The sequence below is a fragment of the Triturus cristatus genome, chromosome 6 (assembly GCF_964204655.1).
Source record: "Triturus cristatus chromosome 6, aTriCri1.1, whole genome shotgun sequence".
Lineage (NCBI taxonomy): Eukaryota > Metazoa > Chordata > Amphibia > Caudata > Salamandridae > Triturus > Triturus cristatus.
In genome coordinates, this window is record NC_140589.1 from 586,780,014 (window position 1) to 586,805,082 (window position 25,069).

The 25,069-nt window shown below is 47.1% G+C and overlaps 1 protein-coding gene across 1 annotated transcript in view; it reads right to left on the minus strand.

Annotated features, from left to right (window-relative positions):
• Nucleotides 1-22,976, minus strand: part of ME1 (malic enzyme 1) — a 1,430,669-nt gene extending 1,407,693 nt beyond the window's left edge. The window contains exon 1 of the mRNA XM_085611027.1: nucleotides 22,535-22,976. Coding sequence (XP_085467153.1) covers nucleotides 22,535-22,675 — 141 coding nt within the window. The 5' untranslated portion in view covers nucleotides 22,676-22,976. The remainder of the gene's footprint in view (nucleotides 1-22,534) is intronic.
• Nucleotides 22,977-25,069: the final 2,093 nt, after the last annotated feature.

Here is a 25,069-nt window from a genome sequence, read left to right on the forward strand (position 1 = left end):
AGGAGACTGGCACTCTTCCAGTCCTTGGAGATTTCCTAGCAAGTGTTCAGAGAGTACACACCAAGTTCCTCTCTCCTTGTTCCTTGGCAAAAATAAAGAAGCAGCTTTCAGGTTCCTCCACAGCAAAACAGCACTCTGGCAGAAAGGGGAGGCAAGTCCTTAGATCAGCAGGCTTCTTGTCCTTGGTACAGGTTTCCTTGTCAGAAGTGATCTGAGTTCTTGGTTCAGGGGTCCTTCTCTTATACCCCTTTTTCCCTTTGTTCCCTTTGTCCAAGCAGGGAGATTCCCACCATCTCAGGTTTGTTGTGGGTGTTGCCAGGCAGAGGCACCTGGCCTATTCACTGAGCAGGGCAGAGTCCTCAGCCGCCCAGCAGGAGGCGGAGCCAGTATTGTCACTGGCAGGAGCAGGGCTATCAGTCGCCCAGCAGGAGGCGGAGCCAGTATTGTGTCAGGCAGGGCAGGCTACTCTTCCCTCACTCTATGTGTAAACGCCCCATTCACCCCACACTGACTCATTCAGACCTCTGGAGCCACCCAGCCCCTGACACACACACCAATCCAGCAGAGACCGGTAGATAGTTGGACAAGAAAATAGCCACTTTCTAAAAGTGCTATTTTCAAACATAGAATTTAAAAACCATCCATCCTAAAGGGTGGGTTATTAAATTCTGAGTTCAGGGATACTAAACTCGACTTGCTACCATGCTCCCTGAGTCAGATAGATTATAATGGAGTTAATAATCAGTCTGCCCAGTCTGGCCTATTGGAGGCAGGTAGCCCTTCAATAGTGAAAAACGAAAATGGCTGTAATTCACTATTAGGTCATGCCACACACATCAGGGCATGACCTACCTTTTACCAACAATGCACCCTGCCCTAGGGCCTACCATAGAGGTGTCTGAAATGTGGCAAAGTGAAGGTTTAGAGACTGGTAAGTAGGTTTCCTTACCAAGTCGACATGGCAGTCAGGGACTGCACGCAGGCGCTGCGGTGGCAGGCCTGAGACACATTTTACACGCTGCTTCTGTGGGTGGCACAACCAGTGCTGCAAGCCCACCCGCAGCAGTTAACTTACATGCCCTTGGCACACGCAGTGCACTAGACTAGGGACTGAACAGTAAGTCAACCAAGCCAATCATGGTAACCCCAATCAATGTAACAATTTAACATAGGGAGCACTTGCACCGTGGCACTGATCAGCAGTGGCACAGTGCCCAAAGCAAAAATCCAGCAAAAACATCGTAAACAGAGGAGGCAAACAGAAAAAAATGGAGGAGAGACTCATGCCAATGATGCCAGGTCTAACAGTGCGCTAAAGGAGCGGTGCATCGAGAGTCGTCGATCCGGCGTCCGACTTGGGTGCCGCGAGGCTGCAGGGCTGTGCTGCTGTTCCCGGGAAGATTTTGCTTGTCGCAGGGTGGTCGCCCTGTTCCACCGGAAGGGTGAGTGTATGGAAGGTGTGCAAGGGTTGTGATTCTCGCTGTGCCCGGAGACATGAGCTTTCCGGGAGAGTTTATTGGGGTGGAGGTCAGCTTTCGCTGAGGAGATTTTTCCAACTTGTTAGGCCTTGAGCATTGAGGCGGGCCTTTAGGCTGTGGCCTTGTTGAGACGCGGCCCTGTTTGGATTACTGAGCCTTCCTGGGGGTAAACAGTGTGGTGGCCGCGTGGTGGAGACGATGGACTAGGAATCCATTGGGGTCTCCCTGCGCGGGTTCGGATGCTAGCGACTACGGTAGCTCTGGGAAGGGAAAGCGCATCTAGGTAACAGCGGGGTTTGGGGTGGCCGCAGTGCTCACAGCAGGGCTCGGATAGCTGTGTGCCCCTGTCTTGGGTCGGTCATGCTCTATGCTTGTGTCCGGCACCGTGTTTCCTCACAGTGGTAGTGTTTTTTCCTGAGAGGCGTCGAATGGGAAACGTATGGTCCTTGTTGTCAGGTGTTAACTCTGTGGCAGTTAGCAAGGTCCTCCTCCTCTCGCGATCGCTTCGGTCCCTTATGTGGCTGAAGACACTTTGGCTGTCAGGTGGGAATCCTGGGGCAGGTTGCAAGGTCCTCCTCCTCTCGCGATCGCTTCGGGCCCTTATGTGACTGAAGACGCTTTGCAATTTTCGACGCACAAAGTGTTTCTGCCTAGCATGCCAGGATTGACTGAAGGAGTTATTGGAGGGCCTTTGGCGGGGTATTTTGTGGAATGGTCCCATTGGTTTATAATGGCATCACAATTCACTGGGAAAATGCATGATGGCCGCTGAAGAAGAGAAGGGCCACACAGATTTCGCAGGGAAGCATGGTAGTGTGCTAGGAACTGTATCTTGGGTCAGTGCTGCTCGGCTTGTGGTACGTGCGGGCTCGGAGTTGGGGTATGCTTTCTGTGCGCATACGCTCACGGAACACAGACATGTACTCTCGTTCCCACCATTCTAGCTATGGATTGCAGGGTGTTGAAACAATACCCAGATCAATGGTGCCCGTGGTGTCATCTTAGATGGCTGGGTGGATCCATATCATGGTTATGGTGATCTTATGGGTGTGTGTGCACTGAGCACAGGATAAAGTTGGATGCACTAGATACTTCATGCTTCTGGTACGTCTATGGGTGCAATAAGCATCTTGCATATACATCTAATACTCAAGGCAATCACTGCCGTGTTTACAGTTGGTGGGTGTGTGACTAGGTCCATGAGATGACACAGTGGCATGTTTACGGTCTGAATGTGCGCAAATAAAAGTGCAAGGAACTACGTAGTACGGTATTTATATTTATACAGGTTAATTCAGGACATGATGCACATACTACCATTGGTATAGTCGGTAGGGTGCACTGATACAAGAACATACAGAGTCCGTGGTACATGGGGCACACAATACAGGTATACATAACCCCAAGTTTATGGTCTGGGGGTGCAATATGTAGATAGTATTTATATAATACACATAGCGTGATTGTGATAGACTGCATGCGGAATGGATGTGCACTGGCAGGGCACACACTAGGTAACCCAGCATGGGTGGATTCTGCCTTGATTGCGACCAAGCGGTAGGAAACACTGGGGGTGTCTGAACGCATTTTACGTTTAAGTAGCTTCTGGCAATGCCAATAGCGACGGCTTGATAAGGAATGTACAATTGATGCCATGGCCTCAGCATCCCTTGAGTAATCAGGAATGCGCTATTACACTTCACTCTATATCCTTGTACCTATATTAGGGTAACTAGGAACGCGCTATTACATTCCACTGTATACTCAAGTCCATTCTTTAATTAGTGGGGCACTTGCACACATGGAGTGCACCGTTCTGGGGGGCCGGGTACATGGTATGCCGTTAAATATAAGCCTGTTCTTTGACGAGATCGATGGCTTTCATTCCCCTATAGTCGGTCATAGGGGGTTAGCCAGGGGCATTTTATTGTGTTTACAACACTTCTCATAAGGGTCCAAGATGGGAAATGGAACATGTCCTTCCCATGCAAGGGCTTCATTTATCAGGTCATATCAATGACAGTGAAACACGTGATGCTTAAAAATAATTTGATCTCTTGCAAAATATATGAAAAGGTCCCCAAGTATGCAACTGGTGCTAAGCTAGCCACCCTCACTGTAAGTTTACTTTAAAATGTGCGGGTAAGATACATATTACACAGGCAGTATATTGTCCTGCTGGCTCATAGATCATACAGCTGCCTCTGGAGAAAGCCTTTGGTCTGGTCTAGGATTAGATCCATCACTTTATCGATTTTGCAGTTCAACTCAGAGAATGCGATTTTGATGCAAATCTCGGAATTAGGTTTCTCGGATGGTTCTAATTAGCAGCATTATGCTCAGACTCTGGCATTTCAGGAGCTATAGTCATGCAAGAAACTTTAGCTGAGCACGTCCGGTAGTACAACTAGGCTATGCTGAGTGCTCTCAGCGGATAGTCTGATGTGGATGCACTTTATGGAAGGCTACAGGGTTGCACATTGTGCGACATTTCTTAGTTCGTGAGTTAGGCTCAGCATGTTAACCGATGCCTTTAAATGATTAGGAGGTTCGGCCTGAGGGGAGGGTCACTTACGTGAATTCTCAACATGTATAGGCCTTGTGTCACACCGTCAAGGGTATCTGCGTGTGCGGTGGTGGTGTACATAAAAGGGAGGGGTCTGGGGCAAGAAGCCCTAGGCGCTATGTGCAGGGGAAGTAAGCTGCAGGAGGGCATTAAGTCACACAGCACCTCTGCGCCGGTCCAATTAGACACGTAGGCACTGGACTCCGATGTCTGCTCAGTGTCTGTACATTGGAATTCAGGGAACACATTTATGCGCATGCATACAGGCACAATGATGTTTTGTATCACACGGTATCTCTGCATTTATGCGCTTGTGCACTGGTTATCTGTACGTCGTATGGCATCACATGGTACTGTTGATCCCCTAGTGCGTATACACGGCGGCATTATATGCCTGGGGTTTGTCATGTTGCATATATGCATCATTGCCCGTGCACTTACACAGTGTAATGCATGTGTGGGGTCGCACATTATTGGGGTGCATTGGATTTGTACAATAAGCAGGTTATTCTAGTGTTGTTTGGCACTTGACCCATGCTCTGGGGCTGGTTCACATCTGGGGTACTTGGGGGCCTATGTCGTCGGACCCACTCAGTATCAATGCACCCGGCGGCCAGAAGAGTATGGGACCTGGCGGTGTCACACCGAGAGAGGGGTATGGTGTCGGCAGTATCAACGCATCCTTTTGGCGTCCGAATGTTGGGTCCGGCGAGCCAGAGAATAGTATCGATACGCTTTAAAAGCATGGGGGTGTGAGTAAAAGGGGGAGAATACAGTCTCGCTAAGTCGCGCTGAATTAAAAAATCGTGTTTGGGCACCTCACATCATAAGGCACTAATCATTGATCTTTGATTTTCATTTATGTATGCCTGGATCCACGCCGGATGCTTGGAAGTGCTACACACCGCTAGGACTTCAAGAGGTGGACAACTAAGGGGACTGGTGGATCCGGAACGTGGAGTGGCAGGCGGCGGCATCAAGTGGGATGGGCGATCACCCAGTGGTTCCTGCGATGCTAACCTGAGACAGTGCTCCATATGCTTCATAGTTGGAATGTTAGTTGGCACTCATTTGTTGTTGCCATTTGTGGTAAGTCGGCAGTACGACTGCCTGGCAGGTGTATACCTTCAGAGCTGCTTATGCATGATAGTGGGAGGGTATGGTTGTCACCCATTTATTGTTGCCATTCGTGTTATGGTGGCAGTTCGCTGCCTTGTAGGGGTATACCTGGACTGATGGTATAAGGCATAAGTATTAGGGGCAGACGCGACGCATTGATTCCTGTGTCACGGAACAGCTAACTACCATTACGGCGCATGTCCACGCAGGCACCTTTCAGTGCGGACATTGAGCAGTGTTGGGATGCTCTATGTAGGGGGATAGGCTGGCACGGAGCCTATCTCAGAACATTGTGCTTGGTTGCAGATAGTTCACGGTCTAGGGCTCCAAAACGGCAGGACATTCCTATGATGAAGCCAGCCCCGTAGCATTATTATCCTGGAAATGGGGGATGACCGGGTACGAAACTATTGCTCAGCACCCCCTGGTCATTAAATTGGTCACTGGGCGTGTTGGGAGGTCCGTTGTAGGGGCAGCAGTTAACACAGAACCTATCTTAGAGCATATTGGTTCGGTTTCAATGGGCATGGGGCCCATGGTATGCTTATGGGAATTCTTTGGGAGCCTGCGGGACACTACTTGGTTAGTATCACAATGGTATAATCACATCGGCAATGAGTGCCGGGGTATGGGAGTGGCCGGTTAACCCTAATGGTTTACAGCATGGTGCTAATAATACTAGGGATGCGTTCAATCAAGACCATTTAGTGGTTCCCTGACGGTATGTCAACTTTGTCTGATCCAGTCGGCCCTGGTATTGGTGTTATCATACACTAGGAAGGGGGTTGCGGACCCTATGCCTGGGTAGCACAGTGGGAATACTTCTTATGGCAGTGGGAAAGTGACACGTCTAGGCCGAGGTTCACCTCGGTATGGATTGCAGATATTTCAGTAGAGAGGAGGCTAGCCAGCGTTTTTTACACCTGCGGACTATACAGACTGGGCTGAAAGCAGGGGGGTTTCCAAGTTTCTTTCCTGGGCCTCTGTCAGTTAGGGGTTTGTTATGATTGATCTTCTGAAGAGATACAGTCCTTCGCCACAATAGTTCTTAGTTAGTGGGGTAACGACTGGATACCACTGGGCAGAAGGGTCGTGCTGGATGAGGTAATCTCCTAGGTAACCTGGTTAGCGCAGGAGTGCCAGGGCTGCAGCATAGCCTGGTCACATGGCGAACCGTGCTTCATAGAAGTCGGGGTCCATTCGACTAGGTTAGGTTATAAAATAGTGTTGGATACATTTTCGTAGGCTGGGTCTGGGAATTGGGGCAGGGGCATGACCTTTCTGAGCTTTAGGGTGGGGGGGGGGGCAGATAGTCGGTCAACTATGCTGGCCTGTGGCGGTAAGGTCATGACTGGTGAGCAGTAAATTTATGGTCCTTAGGGGGCGGCGCCATTCACGGATGGGGTCTCCCAGGAGGAGGGACAAGGGGTCTCTCCTAGAACTCCAGGGGCGGTACATCCGGTTGGATGGATGGGTGCGGGGAAAGAGGGGAGTCACGCTTTCTTTGGGCTGGTTGGCCACCCCGCACTGGTATGGACGTCATTAAATGGCGCAGAGTGCAAGACCCCACAAATTGGAATGGAGTTCAGGGAACGTATGGGGGTAACCGGGGGGGGGGAAGTACCCTCTCGGTAAGCGGGCCCTCTGCGCATGCGCAACTCCTACGGGAGGGCGTGGTTAATTGATAAGGATCTGACACCGGTTAGCGACCTTGCCGTAGGCCCAAAAAGGATACGCAGAAAATAATAAATGTATGATTATGTCCAGATGATAGATTCGGTTAGGAAAACTATGTATTAGTGATAGTTTAAGGTTAGCCATCTGATATCTGTACATATGAATTGTAATCCAACGTTGTGTTATGTTTCTGTGTAAATATTGTTTATTTCAAAATTTTAATTTTGTTTTTATATTTTAATAAATACGGCCGGGGGTTGTACGACCCTCGCCTCCAAAAAGTAATTACCTGCTCATGTCCCTAATTAGAAATGTGGTTTACGCGCAGGGGGAGGGGGAAATTCGGTAGTCCCAGACCATATGAACACGCATCAAACCTGCAGATACATATTCTCCTTCATTCGCACACGTTCCTCTGCTTGGACGGCTTTCGGCCTTTAAGATCCAAGTATGTGCACACACACACACACACACAATCCACAGAGCCACACAACTTGCAGACACACCATCACTGCAGCAGACAGTGGTCTCTAGCTGTGTCTTCAAAAGTGGTGGGTAAGGTTATGGAGATTCCTCCCAAAGTAGAGAACGGACTAATGTTTGCATGAGGTCAGGGACCAGCATATGTGATCAGATGGCGTGAGTATGGGTTGCATCAATGAGGTAAGATTGCTGTACTGATAAGATCTCTAGAGACCTGTGGACGAGAGAGGGCTAGTGTAGTTTCAGGACAAGTGGTGATGGAAGACAGCGGGGGATGCCAGGCACCCTCAGCCTATAAATGCACACATTCACACCATTCAGACACACACCTCTTTCTGCAGCTGAATCCCACCACCCTATCCCAGCCAGTAAAGCAGAAACTGTGCCTGGACACAGAGCTGAACATGCCAGTGCTGCACAGTAGGCAGCCGAAACCTGCTGGAGAAAGCTACAGAGCCTGGCTGAAAGCGCCATTGGCAGGGAGAGGCATCTGAGGTCCAGGTCGACCAAATAGCATGGAGTAGTGTCGAGATACTATGCACAGGAGAAACGTGGACTCAAAAGAACACGAGAAGAGGCCCCTAGGAGCAGCATTAAATGCAGAATTTGGACTCCGATCAGAACGACATTGGAATGTGCCAAATGAGAAAGAAAGGGGGCGGGAGCTTCAAAAGGCGAATAGCAGGAACCCCCAAGGGCAGAGATGAGAGGACACATCCCTCCCCAGCCTCGTATAAAGGACAATGAAGGGAGCTACATTATCTTCCCGGTACTTGTATATTTTTACAAGGATCTTGGTGCTCCAGTATATGCACACATCAGCATCTGAATAAAAGGAAGGCGCAATACTCAGTGATCCCTGTGAGCACATCACTAGGCTGTTATAGCAACAGGGGATGCTTTATCTAGAAGAGGGCGCATTGTTTTGCCATCCAATCCCTTACTTGAAACAGTTCTCGACCTCTGGTCAATCACAGGCCCTCAAGTATTTCCCACATGTTTGGGAATGGCTTCTGCTGCACTGATTGGCTGGGAGCATCAGGCTTCCAAGTAGCTCTGTGTGTTTCTTACAGTAATTTCATATCTAGTTGCCCGCCGGACAAACTAGACTTCCAGTCTCCATGTTTGTGACTGAATTCCACATGGCTCGGGCATCGGGCGATATAAATTCCCGATCCCTGTGCACTCTTTCTCCTTATGTAGCAATTATGTAGAAATGCTTTTTTGGAATGCTCAGGCAAATGGATCTCCATGGGGAAGGTGATGGCTATTCCACTTGAGGTTTTGCACGATTGTACTTTAATGATTGTTATGCTTTATGGGAAATGTTGACAGCATGCAATCATGATCAAATTCACAGGGATTTGTATGTATAATATTGCAATTGGTTTATCCCAGTCTTTAGGCAGGTCGATGGTTGTTGCACTTTAATATTTTGCATGTTGCACAAGATATGAATGCTCTGTTCTCTGAAAACTGTTAGGGGAAACATTTATATTTTTATATATTCGATGTATGGTACTTTTCTGAGATGATGTGATTTTTACTTTTTACTTATGTAAAAGTGATACTACTGAAATAAATGTATACTAAACCTGAACTTTAGAAACGTGCAGTGTCAGTTACAAAAATTTAAGATAATATTTAAACCACAAAAGAATTCACAGATGCTGTGTTGTTCCCCCGGCTGTTAGGATAATCTCAGTGAAGAGAGAAATAATGTGAGTCCTCAGATGTAAGCCAGTGTTCATACACATCTGCCTTACTACTGAAGGATATAGAATCAGTATAGTGCTTTCAGTGGCCATGTACTGTCAGATTTTGAGTGTTCACAAATTTGAGAGAGAGTAATAACATCTCTCAGCAGGAAAGCATTACTACAGCACTTCTCAAGATTATAGGTTCCTGTACTTCTCGGTATCCACTTCTAGAACTGACTATCCTCAATGTAATATTATAAAATAAATTATGCAATTGTTGATGCTACATATATTACGTGCTGAAATTTTTATTAGTGTCCTCATGGCAATTTTGTTGCCCCCTAGTCCTCCTTACTGTTGGCAAACGCCTTGGTAATGCCCTGCCTGGAGTACTGAAACTGCAGTCTGTAACTAGTGCAACTATGTTTATCCTCTGGTCCAGTATTCTCAACAAGATGCAGAGAACGTAAAACCATGCAGCCTATCCTAAATTCAGTTGTGATGGAACAACCAGATTACAATCAACTTTAAGGCAGTGCCTGGCCTCCTGTCAGGTAATGCATTGCGTTCAATGAGAACAGAGAAATCTACTGCTCAGATCCTGGTTAACTCTACTGCACTATGCCACCTCTACTAGCCTAACATGCTTTTTATCACTTTCTGACAGTCTATCCATAACAAATGGAATGCGAAAATACATCGCTAGGAGATCCCTACTCCCGGATATGTTAAAGCTATAGAACCCCCCCAATATCTCTGACAATGAAGTAGCTCTTACATTACCATGAGAGGCTTTGAGACCTCATGTCAGGCAACACAGAACACTAATATGAGGAAAAAGCCTCTTCATGGCAACATGTTTCTTCTATCACTTTTTATTCAGATATTCCCACTCAAGTGACCATTTCTGAAGCAACCATTTGGCAGAATTTGTACTAGATAACCTAAACTGTAATTTACATAATATATACTGAGCACAATATTGCCTGAAAGTGTAGAAACATGAATGGTCAAACTAGATCATGTACAAGGACATGACTATCAGTAAATGCTGTAGCTGCAGAGCCAGTGGGGTCAGGTGGGTGAAGCAACTTAATGCACCCAAGTTACAGACATTTTTACAACCAAACCAGCGAGTTGCAGGTCTCTTTTAATTGCCTACATTAGGCCCTATGGCATCATTGCTATGCCACTGATCATGGTGGACTCTGATCTGACCTTTCCCCAAGAATTGGAAAAGAAGGCAGACAAATGGGTCCGCACCAGGGTACAGCAGAAAAACAATGGTGATGGAGGTGACCAGAAGAAGCAAGATTCTTCTCAGGCCCTAGAGAAGGGTCAGGACAAGGGTAAAGATAACAAGCATTGGCATAGCCAATAGGTCTCGCCTTGGGACCTTATAAGTGTTTAGCCGTGCAACACTTGATGTTGTTGCACCAAGGATATTGTGCTGGATAACTAAACACTTATAAGGTCCCAAAGGCGAGACCTATTGGCTATGCCAATGCTTGTTTCTATAGACTGCAATGTTTGTGTTGATTTGTGAAAATACATGCAACGTAGAAGAACAATAACACGGTGTCTGTTGAATTCATGAATAGATGGCATGGAGGAAAAACCGAGATAAGCGCCAGGATTTGAAAAGGTGCTGCACATGTGACATTTTTCAGTAAGAGAAAGAGCTGTCGGTGCTAAAGTCCCGGCCCCAGATAAGAGCGGCCGCTGATCACGATTGCGCCACTTTCCTGCACTTTGAAAAGGACACATTGCAATAAATTTACAGAGATGGAAAGTAAAAAAGGTTGCTCGGCTTCCTCTGGCCGGGCTGCATCACAATAGCCTCAAATCCCCCAGGCTGATAGCACAGCCCACCGCGCAGGTTTTGTGCGAACTTTGCTGCAGACCAGGGATTATGCACACACTGTAAACCGGGGAATGCAAGTCTAGATTTTATTCATAGCTTTTCCGCTTCATTATGCCAGGTCTTTCAGCCGCCATTGCCTCGGGAGTGGGCGGATTTCTTGCACAAACCACTCATTTAATCTGCGTCCCTGAGTCAAATGCAGGATGTAAACATTAACACAGACGGAGGGGCGCAGGGACTCGCTGGCTCTCGAGAACCTGTTTGCAATTTGCATAACTGTGCATTCCAGCATTACAGCTCAGTTTGCAGGGTGGCAGCTTCATTCACGCTGCTGATTAGGAGCAGAAGGAATCAAGGAAAACAAGGAACACTACGTTTCAAACCACAGCTACAAGGAAATGCTGGCTGTAAACCATGACTTTACCGCACGCGCCTCACGCAAGTAGGGGGTTGGTGGGAGCAGGCAGCATTTCCCTTGCGGGAGCGAGCACAATAATTGCTACCATATGGTGCCGCTCGCTCCCGCAAGGGAATCGCCAAACGTGCATGCGTTGCCATTGGAAGCAATGCAATGCGTGCACGTTTTTGCCCGCAAAGCTGTGCCGATGACTAAAGATCTCTCCCATGCAGCACATGTGCGCTGCATAGGCGAGACCTAAAAAGGAGTCTTCATAAGGTCCCCAAAAATCTTCCTCTGGGGTTGGGTCCCAAAACTCCTCTGCCTCTGGCAAGAAACTGTGGTGTTACTCATTTATGGAGAAAGGCCACAGAGCAAGGATGCCAATTGCTCTATGGCTAACACCAAAGAACCTACTACTAGGGTTAACCTTGGGTTCTACAGTGGGTTCTGGCCTATTCAGAACTCCCACTCAGGATGTCCTTGTCTGCGACAGTGGCATGGAACTTCCACTTTACTAGAATGTCCCACTAACTTGGGCAAGTACAGGTAACAGCCTCTGATTAATGGTCAGGAAGCTGTGGCATACAGGGATACAGGGGCCAGTGTTACAATGGTGGCAAAGAAGCTTGTGTCTCCTGACCAAATCATATTTGGTCAACTTTACTAAGTGACCAATAAAAACAATGTCAGGATTGATCATTCCTTGGCTGTTGTAAATGTTAGCTGGGGAGGAGTAGCTTGCCCCACCTGTGGACGGTCTGGTGGGCAATGATTTAAAAACTTCAGCCTGGTCTGAACTGGAGATCAGGACACATGCAGAGATGATGGAAATCTCTGCCTGAGCATTTGCTGTTACTAGGGCTCAGGCCAAACAGTTAGGCACTGAGGGAGCACTGGATCCTGGATAAATGGACCAGCTAGCTCCTAAGAGAAGAAGCATGAAGGATAAGGAATTATCCTCCTCCCAGACTCCTAGTGAAGATCAGTCTCTAGATGGAGAGGATTCTAACCCCTGTGAAGGAACTGTCCTAGAGGAACTTGGACCTGACACAGCAGAGTTCTTGGGGGCAGGGGGGCCTTCCTGGGCAGACATGAGTCTTGAGCAGCAATCATGTCCCTCTCTTGAGCAGCTCAGACAGTAGGCTGCTGCGGAGGAGGCAGGGAATGTCAGTGGGTCCCATAGAATCTATTGGCAGGATGGGCTTCTGTTTTCTTAGAGTAGAGACCCCAAACCTGGTGCCACCAGGAGGCTGGATATACCTCAAAAGTACAGGGGTTTTCTTTTGTCCCTAGCACAAGACATTCCCTTTGCAGGACATCTTGGGAAAAGCAAGACTTAGGACAGGCTTGTCCCTCATGTTCACTGGCTCAACATATCTGAAGATACCATGGAGTTTTGTCGCTCTTGTGTCACTTGCCAAGCCAGTGGTAAGTCAGGTGGCACTACAAAGTCCACCTTAATTTCACTTCCAGTGGTTAGGAATCCCTTTGAGAGGATAGGGATAGACATCGTTGGTTCCTTAAACCCTTCATCAGCATCTGGACACAGTTAAATCCTAGTGGTGGTGAACCATGCCACTAAGTATCCAGAAGATATTCCACTTAGGACCACTGAAGCTCCTGTAGTCGCTACGGCCCCTCTGGGAGTCATTTCTTGAGTGGGTTTTCCTAAGGAGATCTTGTCAAACAGAGGTACAAACTTCATGTCTAGCTACATAACTACAGTGTAGAAAGAGTGTGTGAACTATACGTTTACCACACCCTACCATCCATAGTGCAATGGGATTGTTGAAAGGTTCAACAAGACCCTCAAGGGTATGATCATGGGACTCCCAGAAAAGCTCAGGCGAAAATAGGATGCCTTACTACCCTGCCCTCTCTTTGCCTACAGAGAGGTTCCTCAGAAAGGGGTGGGCTACAGCCCATTTGAATTTCTGTAATGACATCCTGTTAGGGGTCTGTTGTGTCTGGTTACGGAGGGCTGGGAGCAGCCTCTCCAACCTCCTAAACAAGATATTGTGCACTATGTCCTTGGCCTGCGTTCATGTATGGTTGAGTATATGAAGAAGGCCATCAAAAGCCTTGAGGCCAGCCAGGAGTTTCAAAAAGCTTGGCATGACCAAAAGGCTGTACTGACTGTTTACCAGCAGCACTCTAAGACATGTGGAGTGGCCGCCACACCATCATTGAGAAAAATGTGAGGTCACCAACTTGGTGGACCTAGGCAGTCCCAGAAATCCTCAAAGAGTTCTTCATGTGAACCACCTTAAGCCTTTTGTTGACAGGGCTGACATAAGCTTGCTCATTGCAACTGATATGGGGCAGGAGGAAGAGAGTGATCATCTCCCTAATCTCCTCTCTCAGGCCCCTGTTGATGGGTCAGTTGATGGAGTAGCCTTGGCAGGCTGCTTCACTGACCAGCAGCAAGCTGATTGTAGGCAGGTCCTCAATCAGTTTCCACACTTGTTCTCTCTGACTCCAAGTCAAACCACCTTGTATACCCAGGTGACAATCTGCCTGTAAAGATCAAAATCTACAGACATCCCGATCATGTCAGAGACTGCATCAGGACTGATATCAAAAAGATTCCGGAGTTGGGGGTCATTAAACCTTTGGATAGCCCTTGGGCTAGTCCAGTAGTTCTTGTGCCAAACCTCACGTCCAAGATGGTAAGAGAGAGATGAGGTTTTGTGTAGTCGAGAGACCTTAATGCAGTCACTAGGACTGATGCCCTTCCAATTTTTTGCGCATATGAGCTAATTGATACTCTGGCCTCAGCCAAGTATCTTAGTACATTTGACCTGACTGCTGGCAAATCAGACTGTCTGAGGATGCCAAGCCAAAACAGCATTTTCAATTTATTGTAATGCCTTTCAGCTTGAAGAATGCAGCTGACACATTTCAGAGGTTGGTGAACAAAGTTTTCACAGGTCTGGAAGCTTACAGTGCAGCATATCTAGATGATACTACTGTATTTAGTTCCAGTTGGGAGGATCACCTGGTCCACCTCAGGAATGTTCTGGAGGCCCTGCAAAAGACAGGCCTCATTATCAATGCCATAAAGTGCCAGATAGGGCAGAGCACGATTGTATACTTGGGCCACCTTGTAGGTGGAGGCCAGATTCAGCCATTGGAGAGCAAAATCCAGACCATAATGGACTCAGGTAAGAACGTTCTTGGGCCTAATTGGGTACTATAGGAGGTTTGTTAATGGATGTGGGTCCACCCACCGCCAGAGCCAGCCTACACGAAGGGATGAAGGACGTCGCCGAATGGATGAAGAACAGCCACCTGAAACTGAACTCAGACAAGACGGAGGTTCTCATCCTGGGGTCATCACCCTCCACCTGGGACGACTCCTGGTGGCCCCCTGCCCTGGGCGCCACCCCCAAGCCAACGGACCACGCATGCAACCTGGGCTTCATCCTGGACTCCTCCCTCTCAATGTCCAGACAAGTCAACGCCGTCTCGTCCTCGTGCTTCAACACCCTGCGCATGCTGCGAAAGATCTTCCGTTGGATCCCCACCGAGATCAGGAAGACGGTCACCCAGGCCCTCGTCACCAGCCGGCTGGACTACGGGAACGCCCTCTACGCCGGCACCACCACCAAACTCCAGAAAAAACTCCAACGGATCCAGAACGCCTCAGCTCGACACATCCTGTACATCCCCCGTCACAGCCACATCTCCGGACATCTGAGAGACCTTCACTGGCTCCCTGTCAGCAAAAGGATCACGTTCAGACTCCTCACCCACGCACACAAGGCCCTCCATGACCTGGGCCCCAAGCTCCTCAACAACCGCCTGACCTTCCACCAGCCCACCCGCCAGCTCCGCTCCGCCAGCCTCGCTCTTGCCGCCATCCCACGCATCCACAGAGCCACCGCCGGAGGAAGATCCTTCTCCTACCTAGCGGCCAAGACATGGAACTCCCTCCCCATCCACCTCCGGACAACCCAGGACCATCTCGCCTTCAGGAAGCAACTCAAGACCTGGCTGTTCGAGCAGTAACGTTTCCCACCCAGCGCCTTGAGACCCTCCGGGTGAGTAGTGCGCTATACAAATGCCGCTGATTGATTGATTGATTGATAGTGACTCCCCTTAATGAGCTCACCTCCAAGAGAATGCTTAAAAAGGTTCTGTGGACAGTTAGCTGTCAAAAGGCATTTGATGACCTGAATCAGGCCATGTGCACTGCTCCCATCCTGCAAAGTCCCGACTACTTCAAAACCTTCATTGTCCATACAGATGCTTCTGAGATAGGGGTAGGAGCTGTTCTGTCACAACTTAATGCAGAGGGCCAGGACCAACCAGTAGCTTTGATAAGCAGAATGTTGACCCCCAGGAAGAAGCGTTGGTCAGCTATTGAGATGGAGGTCTTTGCTGTGGTCTGGGCCTTGAAGCAGTTGAGGTTATACCTGTGTGGTACTCACTTCATTGTTCCAACAGACCATTAGCCCCTTTTATGGCTAAAACAAATGAAGGGTGAAAATCCCAAACTTTTGAGGTGGTCTATTTCCGTACAGGTGATGGAGTTTTCTGTGGAACATAGATCTGGGAGCAACTGTGCCAACGCATATGGACTCTCCAGATAGTTCCACTTAGAACATGAAGACTAAACTGGGCAAGGTAAGTATCATCACTTTTCATTTGGTGGGGGGGTGTAGAAAAGTAGGATGTGCTTTCATTGTTACCACCACATTTTGCTGGTGTCAGTATGTTTTTGTGACTAGTCTGGCTAGGATCCTGCTAATCAGGGTCCCAGCCACTGTGTTTCTTCCCTAAATTTGTCATGGTAAGTATTTTGCCACCTGGCCAATTGGCTACCGGTGCGCCCACCTAGTATATGGTACTAAGGTACCCAGGGCATAGGTACACCAGGGGTCTCCCATGGGCTGCAAAGTGTATTATGCCACCCATAGTCTACAGTTAGACTCCCAAGTGAACAAAACCATTGGCACTTGTCTATCTTTGATCAGAGCTGAGTCGGCTAGACTACTTCAATGCTCTGCTACTTGGAGCACCGAAGTCTCTAATAAAGAAGCTTCAGAGAATTCAAATAATAGCTGCCAAGTTTGCTTTAAAGAGACAACGCAGGTCCTCTGCCTCCCTGTCCCTTAAAGATCTCCACTGGCTACCAATTATGCAAAGAATACATTTTAAGGCACTTTGCATTGTCTTCATGGCAGCACATGGAATGGGACCTAGACCACTAAAAAGTAAATTCTCATTGTATGCCTCCGCTCATCTTCAGCAAAGTTGATAGGCACCCCTAGATTTAGAAAGACCAGGATCGGAGGCAGGGCATTTAGTTCTGCAGCTGAGCGGCTGTGGAATGAACTCCCAGCTGAACTTAGACAAATAAAGGATCTGTTGTATTTTAGAAAAAGGCTCGAAACATGGCTATTCCCCAGGGTATAGCGGAGCCTAGCTATAGTTCTGTTCACTTCCGTCTGGTGTGGTTGTTTGTGTATATGGTGGAATGCATGGTAATCTCAGCGCCAGGATACCCGTTGGTGCGTTTTATAAGACAGGCTGTCATTACATGAGAGACCATTCAAACTGTGACCCTTGGCCTGCTATTGCAGCCTGTGTAAGCTGTTGCTTGCACCACTTACAACAGATATAAGTTTCCTTATATCTGAGGTCAGTGCACTTAAAACCTACACGTCACTCCTAAATCAGGCCTTTCAATCCTGAAGGCAGGGTGTGCTGTTATACGTGTGAGGGTGCCCTGCATGCCCTGCTAAAGCGGTGATAATGGGCTTGATAATATGCCCTTGAGAATTCCAATAGAAGCCCATGTTGACACCAGAACATGGGCTTCTATGGGAATTCCATAGATCATATTATCAAGCCCATTATCGCCGCTTTAGTGGCAGTTTTCTGCTGCTAAAGCGGCAATAATGTTAACGTCGTTTCTTGATAATATGCCCCTTAGTGTATTGGGCAGGAGTGGGGGCGCTTGCCTGTTTCACCATACTTCTCTGAAGGGCACGTTAGCTGCCCTCCGTGCATACTCTAGTTTTCCACATCTGTTGCTGCTGCCAAGGCTTGTTGATGCTCCCACTAGACACTGACCCCCCTGGTTCTTGACTCTCAACGTGAGACAGCTCGTGAACGGCTCCTGGTCTTCCTCAGTGTCGCCTGGTCCTCACAGCTGCAGCAACAAGTTCACTGTCATCACTCCTGGATCTTCCGTCATCGGTGGTCATTGCTCTTCCCTGCCTACTATTCACCTCTCAGTGGCATAGACCCCTCTGCTTGCCGGTTCTACTCTTCAAGAATCCATCCTTGGATCCCACCAGTCTCTTGCACAGTCTTCGTCAATGGCACCTTTTCTGAAGTCCTCCATTGTGGTCTACGGTGGTTTCCAACGTCACTTTGCACCGATGCACCCGGCTTCCCTGGTGTAGGTATCCTGGTTCCTGGGGTATCCACGGGTGGGGTGAGTTACCAACCTTTTGTCTTCCACAGGGTTTCCTCAGGGTCCACTGGTAAGGGTCCTTCTTTAAAACTGCAACTGTGGCTTTCCCGTTGACTTCTATTGAATACATGGCTGTGTTTCTACTCTGCACACAACCTTCGTGGGGTTCCTGGGTACATACCTGGGGTGGTTTCTCCATGCCACTGGAATCAAGCTATCCTGGCTGAAGAGGGGTGAAACCCCGAAACCGGTCCTAGGATGCTTGTTTCCAGTCCAGGGAGAACCTGGCTTGGCAGTTCGGGCTGGACTGTTCCCATGAGGCACAGGGTCAAGACTGATTTGCATATGGCTGGGTTCAAACTGGAATGGCATGGTGAGCAAAAAAACGATGGATTTAGGCCCAGATCTCTGTACTGGGGTGAATGTATGACATTGTTCTGCATTCTGTCCATCAATTGTTGTTTTTGCATCCGTGGTTTCTTGTGTCCCCAGCTCTTCTGAGTCTCCTGGTCGAAATCCCGACTTTGGTCGCAGTTCTTATTCCAGTTTCTCAGTATATGGTTTGGTCTCTCCCTGGAGACCACTGTGTATTGTGCTTACTTACCTGTTTACAATTGAAGTAATGTGTGTATTTGTGTTAATATCTCCAGATAGGAAACATACCAATGTGTTAGGGAGGGTTATTTTATAATTACACTGTGTGGTTCTTTTTCATTTAATCTAGACTATATGATTAGATCAGGTAAAACACGCTGTTTAACACTCCTTCTTGACTAAGCCTGAAGGCTGCTCTCCACAGCTACCACTTAGAGAGCTTTCTATGGTTATCTAGGACCATATGATTAGATCAGGTAAAACAAGCTTTTTTTAACACTCCTTCTGGGCGAAGCCTGAAGGCTGCTCTCCACAGCTACCACTTAGAGAGCTTTCTATGGTTATCTAGGACAACTAAAATCGCCATAAGGGTTGTTTGGATTAGTGCAAGGTGCTTCACTCAAATAAATGTGCACCATATACTAAGCCAGCCTCCTACACTTTCTCAAACAGGCATTAACATGGAAAAATGTTCTCATTCCTTCAAAGGTCTCATGCATTTCATGTGTGCTGAAGTGACCAGCACACATTCAGGGGCTTATTTATGAGCCCTTGCGTCACTTTTGCGCAGCCAATGCGTCACTTTTTGTGATGCACCAGCGGCATAAAAAGTGAGCCGTGTTGCACCATATTTACAAAGTGACGCATCTACCTAGATGCGCCACTTTATAAACCCCTGCGTCACATTATACCTGTGCCAGGTATAATGTAGCAGGGGAGTGTTCCGACACAAAAAGGGTCGTCGAAGTGACGCAGTGAAATCTATGAGCTTTCACTGCGTCACTTCTAGGACAGAAATGCGTCAATATCTTACGCCTGCCTCACAGCAGGCGTAAGACTGACGCAGGCATATTTCACATGGGACTTGCCCATGTGTAATGAGCCATTGCTGGAGTTGCGTCACTTTTGTGACACACTCCAGCAATGCGTCATTTTTGCACCTACAGATACATCAGAAATACTGACGTATCTGTAACTCCTTGCGCCATGATGCGTCATACTGTAAATATGACGAATCATTGGGATCGCATGGAGGCCGCAATGAAAAGTGACGCATCGCTTTTTTCGCGCAGCGATGTGTCACTTTTCACAAATGAGGCCCCCAGTGTTTGTGATATTTCTGAAATTTGGTTAGCCATAGCAATTTATAATGGAAGAGTAAGCTTCCAATAGAAGTCCTGTACGAGACAGCACACACTCTCCACTGCACCATGGTCTGAGGCTGTGCGTCACATAAGGCAGCTTTATTAGAACACCAGCACAGATGATGACAGCAGCAGGAGGCCAATCCTACTAGATAATGTATGTGTGTATATCTGGTTGCTGCAGTGGGTTGCATGACAAATTAGTGAACTTGGGCCGACTTTGGGGCATATTTACAAGCTGGCGATAAAAAATTATCGCCGCTTTTGCGGCCGTTTTCAGCCGAAAAGCGGCAATAATTTTATCGCCTCATTAGCAAGGCCACGCTAACGTGTGAAACCTTGCTTTAGCGTCGGGATTCCTAACTCCCAGCTTTGCATCTCTAATGAGATGCAAAGTGGGCGTTCCTGACCTAACATGACAGGAGAAATGTCGCTAAGCGACATTTCTCCTATCATCAAGCCCCACGCTATGAAGCATAGCGTCAGGAAAAGTAGCGATAACCACTGTTATCGCTACTTTCCTTACGCCTGCTTCAGGACTGACTTAGAACAATGTTAGGAAACCACGCACACCAAAGTTAATGCAAATATTCAAAAGATAAAGCGTGCTGTAGAGGTGAACGTCACCTAAACCAGGACGTGTAAATAAATGAAAAATGCACTAATCGAATCGAGTAGTGTCCCCCTAAGCACAGCCAAATGGCAACGAAGTTGCAGGATGAGCAATGTTCCAACTCAAAAGTAAATTGACAAAAAGTTCTTCGTTGTTGTATTCCTCGTTTTATTCACGGGAAATGTAGATTGTAGAGGTAGACGAAACAAGGACTCTTAAATGTACTCAATGCATTTCGGGTTATAAGCAACCCTTCATCAGGAGAAGTCCTATAAAAATACACAAAAAGGAGAGGTGTATCGGCCTGTATTATCATACAAGCAATTAAATTAGTACCTAGTGGGTTGTGAACGAGATAAAATAACGGTAAAAAACCTAAAATAACGGAAGTGGTGAGGAAGATAATGGAGTGAAAAGACGGTATATCGTCGAGTGATTGTTACTGTGAAACGATAGAACATGTTTAAAGCCAACGGTACCCCAAGGGCCTGACTTAGCCATGAAATCCTATGGAAGGTGGATATCATGGCTAAGTTTGTGAGTCCCTCTCAGCAAGCTAACGCCACACTACGTGAGATTATCACTGGGTTTCCAGCGATAATTTCACGTTAGGCAGTTAGCATGAGGATTTTTATCGCTGAGGAGATAAGCGTTGCTAATAGCATGCTATCTCAGCGATAAAAATCCACGTTACCCGGCGATAATTATCCTCACACTAAGAGCGCTGAGCGATAATTATCGCCGGTTGTTGCTGATATGCCCCTTTGTCTTTGTAAAAAAGGTGCGAAATTTCAAGCTTGCCTCACCCTGTAATTTGCTGGAAAGTGAGCTCTCACTTAGAACAACTGTAAGAGCTGATTATAATCCTCTGCTTTATTTACAAAATAGTATAGATAGTTTCAGTGAGCATACAGGTTAGAGCTCCTTCCCCGATGCACACTCCATTCAGCCAGTTACAACTGGCATGTGCTGGATCTAACTGCAGCAAGCTAGAACATGTAGTCCAATATTCTAGCTTGAACATTAGACTACATAAGACGAGCAATACAAAGAAGGAATTCTGTAAGTCCCTTAAAAACACCAAATGAAAACTATAAACATCAAAAGGCATCAATAAATTATTTCAAAATGCAACTAGAATGAGCTTAAGTTTTCCCTTGTCGTTTAAATGTCCAAAATTCGAAATCACAGCTAGAACCAGTGCAAAGCGTATGTAACCAGTTAGCTTCATCAATCAGAATGTATCCAACCTTTACAGCATTTTAACGATTAATCTAAAGCATACATTGTATGGGTTTTTCCGTTAGATAAGCGGAACTTTCCTTTTATCATATGTCTCATTCATACATTATAATTTCGACCAGCAGCTGCCTGCAGCGTCCTCAAAATCATACCTCTCCTAATTTCATTGGATTGGTGCCTCCCTGGTTTTTGTGGACTATTGCATTTCTATGCGGTATGCCTATTAGTCTGCATAACACACCTTACTATTTATATTTCAACATGTCGGGCTCCCCCGTTTTTGCCGATAATCCATCCTGTCAAAGCGATCCTGTGATGCAAGGCCCAAAATGGTAAACAACAATTTCTAGTCCAAAGTTTATTAATATTGTAATGTTTTAGTTTAGATAGGACACAGACGCCAAAATACTTTAGACTGCAACTTCTAACTCCAGGCAGCTACTTTCAGGTGTTGGAAGGGGAAAAAACGATATATATGGACTGTTGAGAAGGAACGCTTCCTGTTATGTACATAACTGTGCGCGTGCTGACAGTGTCCGGAGGGCAGTGATTCTCGTGCCGCATCTCCTGACAATGCATGTTTTATGCCTAAACGGCGGTTTCTAAAGAGAACTCAAATCGTATTTTCAACACTGGATGAAGTCTCGTGCGTTCTCCATAGAACCGAACAGTAACGGTTAGAAGCCGACCAGAAGCGCGACTATTGCTGTCTGTCTGTCACACGTCACCCTCATTAAAAACATCATTTGCGTCCTATCTCGCTCTAGATGCGTTAATTTGAAAAACAAAAGTGACGAGAAAACTGGTACAAATCTTCAACAGTAGCGGCAGTTCTGTTCCCACTCTCTCACCCACCCCATGTCATCTAGGTGTCGGTTGGAAGCGCAGCTGCCGTTGCCACTCTGAAACAACTCGCGAGCCGGGGAATAACAAAAACACGTCCTACAAAGTACAGACCAGTGTATGTCAGTGTATCAGGCATCACTGGGACGTGTGTAGCGGCAGGTCTCCCACTGGGCAGAAGTGCGCTTGTCGTGTGTGCGAGCAGTTTGCGTTGTTGTGTAACCGGAGTTGCTCTGTGTGGTGACTGCGTCACGCGGAAAACAGATCCGTGAAGCGGCGCTCACGTGGGCAGCAGTTGACAGGCAGCGTGCTTTTAAGCTCCCACTGCTTCCCTCCACTGTACCCAGCTTCCACCCTGCTCCCAGCCCTCCTTGCTGCTGTACCTTGTTGAGGTGGGGGTTGCGGGTGATATCATAGCCCCTCTTGTTGGTGTAACGGAAGGTTGTGCTATCGGCTCCCTGCTGCTTCTTGTCGCCGGAATTCTGCTGGGGGGTCTCCTCGGGTCTCTTTTGCGCCGACGCCATCGCTCAAGTGTTTGTCTCACTTTAGAAAGTATCGACAGGTTAAATAAACTCTCACAGAATTATTGGTGTTGCAGGGTGCGGGTGGTCTCTGTGCGGGAGATGGGACAGTCTGCGGTGCTGCTCCGAGCTGGGGCGGGTGTATCCAGTGTCACAGAATACGCTGAGTCATGGGTAGGACCGGTTCTTCGGCTCATCAGCAAGTTTTATCACCGCACCAGGCGGGCCAAGGGCAGATGCAAATTGCCCCACTTGCAATAAAATACAAGCCTGTTGAACTTAAAGGCATGCTTTCATCAACAATAACCGATAAGGACCCGTTTCTTGTCAGGAGAGTGTGATTAAAGTACGCTTTAGCTGAAACTGATATGAAAGCAAGTAAGAAACCAAACCTTGAATCTGTAATAAAATCTTCTGTAATACAAATTTCAACAGAGCTCACAGCCATAACAAAGTACATCGTTGGAAGTAAAACAATCGGCATTGCTACAACCCGTGATTAACTTTACTATTGAATTGCTTCATCAGCATTTTTCCATATCAGTGCTTTTATGGTTACATGGGTATGATGAATGCATTATTACCTTTCCATTGAACAAAATCAGAGGAAAACTGCATATTTTTTCTGTTCACAGTCAAAATACATAGATTAAGTGAGTCTCAAAAGTAGATTGTAACAGTTTTGTTTTGAATAATTTAACAACGTCTTAACAGTGTTCTGCCCCCGTACTGAAAGTACGTGAAATGCAACAAGCGAAAAAGGCCTAATTTAGAGATTGTTTTTTATCACAACGATAGGACAGCCGGTCTGTTAGATCTATGTCCTCCACCACTCTGGGAAGTGGTAAATCCTACTGGGCAGATTTACAATAACTGGCGCATCCCTGCATATTAGCAGGGATGCGCCAGTTATTTTGCGTGACTCAAAAAACCTCTTTCCTCTCCATGGATGCGCTGCATTTACAATGCGGCGCACCGTGGCGCAAGGATATACAGATGCGTGACGCATCTGTCGGCATAAGGGTGACACAGTGCTGGAGTTGTGTCGCAAGCGCGATGCAACTCCAGCACTGCTCAGGGGTGCCCTATACCTAATATGCTGCGTCACTCCTTATGCCTGCTTCAAGCAGGCGTAAGGTTTTGACGCAGCGGGGACGTAACAGTGACTTAGTGAAATCTTGTAGATTTCACTGTGTCACTTTTCTGGGGCTTCCTTGCGACTGAACACCCACCCTGCATACATTTTACCTGACGCGGGTATAATGTAGTGCAGGGCTTTACAACGTGACACATCTCACTAGATGCGTCACGTTGTAAATATGTCGCATAGTGGCGCATTGTTTACACCACTGATGCAGCAGAGTTTTCCAGCTCTACACATTCATAGACACAACACTCATTTGGGCCCATATACATTCATAACCGCAATGAGCTGGCAAATATCCACTGGACATCAATTTTGTTTACCCTAGGAAACCTTTACACCAGTCTTCTTACCATTCCTGTCTCCTGAGTAAATGAACGTTCGATAAGATCTAGTAGTAGATTAGAATAGGGAGGAAAGACAATAATGCATTTAACTTTAACTCAAAGAACCACAGACTCAAGGGGAGTTTTAAAAGATTATCTGAATTAATAATTTTGTGAGTCAAATCAAGATACACATGAATAGACCAGAAATCTCCATCAGGAATATAGTACAGTTAGCTTATCATTCAGTTTGCATTAATAAATTCTTGCAATGACAGCACCTGAGGAGAGAAAAGACAGAGAGGAAGTACGGAGCATTTACCCTACAGATATATTTACCTAGAATGGTGTGAGGACCCCGACATCAGAGAGTCAAGGATTCAGGACAGGTTTGGGACAGGGAAAGGTTTGGGACAGGGAAAGGTGACCTCTTCTAGTGCAACACCAGCGGTACACCCCTCTCTGGTGCTACTCTCTCTGGTTCAGGCGCGTCCAGACCCTTCCCTAGATGTGCCTCCTCATTTTTTCCACAAATTTTCCCTCATGTAGGATTCTTCAGTCAGATTGCAGCAAAATCGGGCAGCATCTCAGCATAGCATCAGCATATCCACATCAAGTGCGTCTAACTATCTAGAACTTACCTCTGTTATACCAAATTCGAGTGTATGATCCACCCCCAAATGTTTCAATTCCATGTTCACCCGCAATTTGATTGGGCCAAGTAGTGGGGTGAGGACATCACACCATACCAAGTGCATTATTTTTCTTTAGTCTATTGTCTAATCCCCCGCCCCTTAATTTCAATACCCACAAGCTTTATTCCCACAAGCATTTCATATGTGGATCGGAAAGTCTTTATACATTGTTGCCCCTTTACTTCCTCTAGTAGGGTCAGAAGTTTGGGTTCTCATGTCCTTGTCGGCTTAG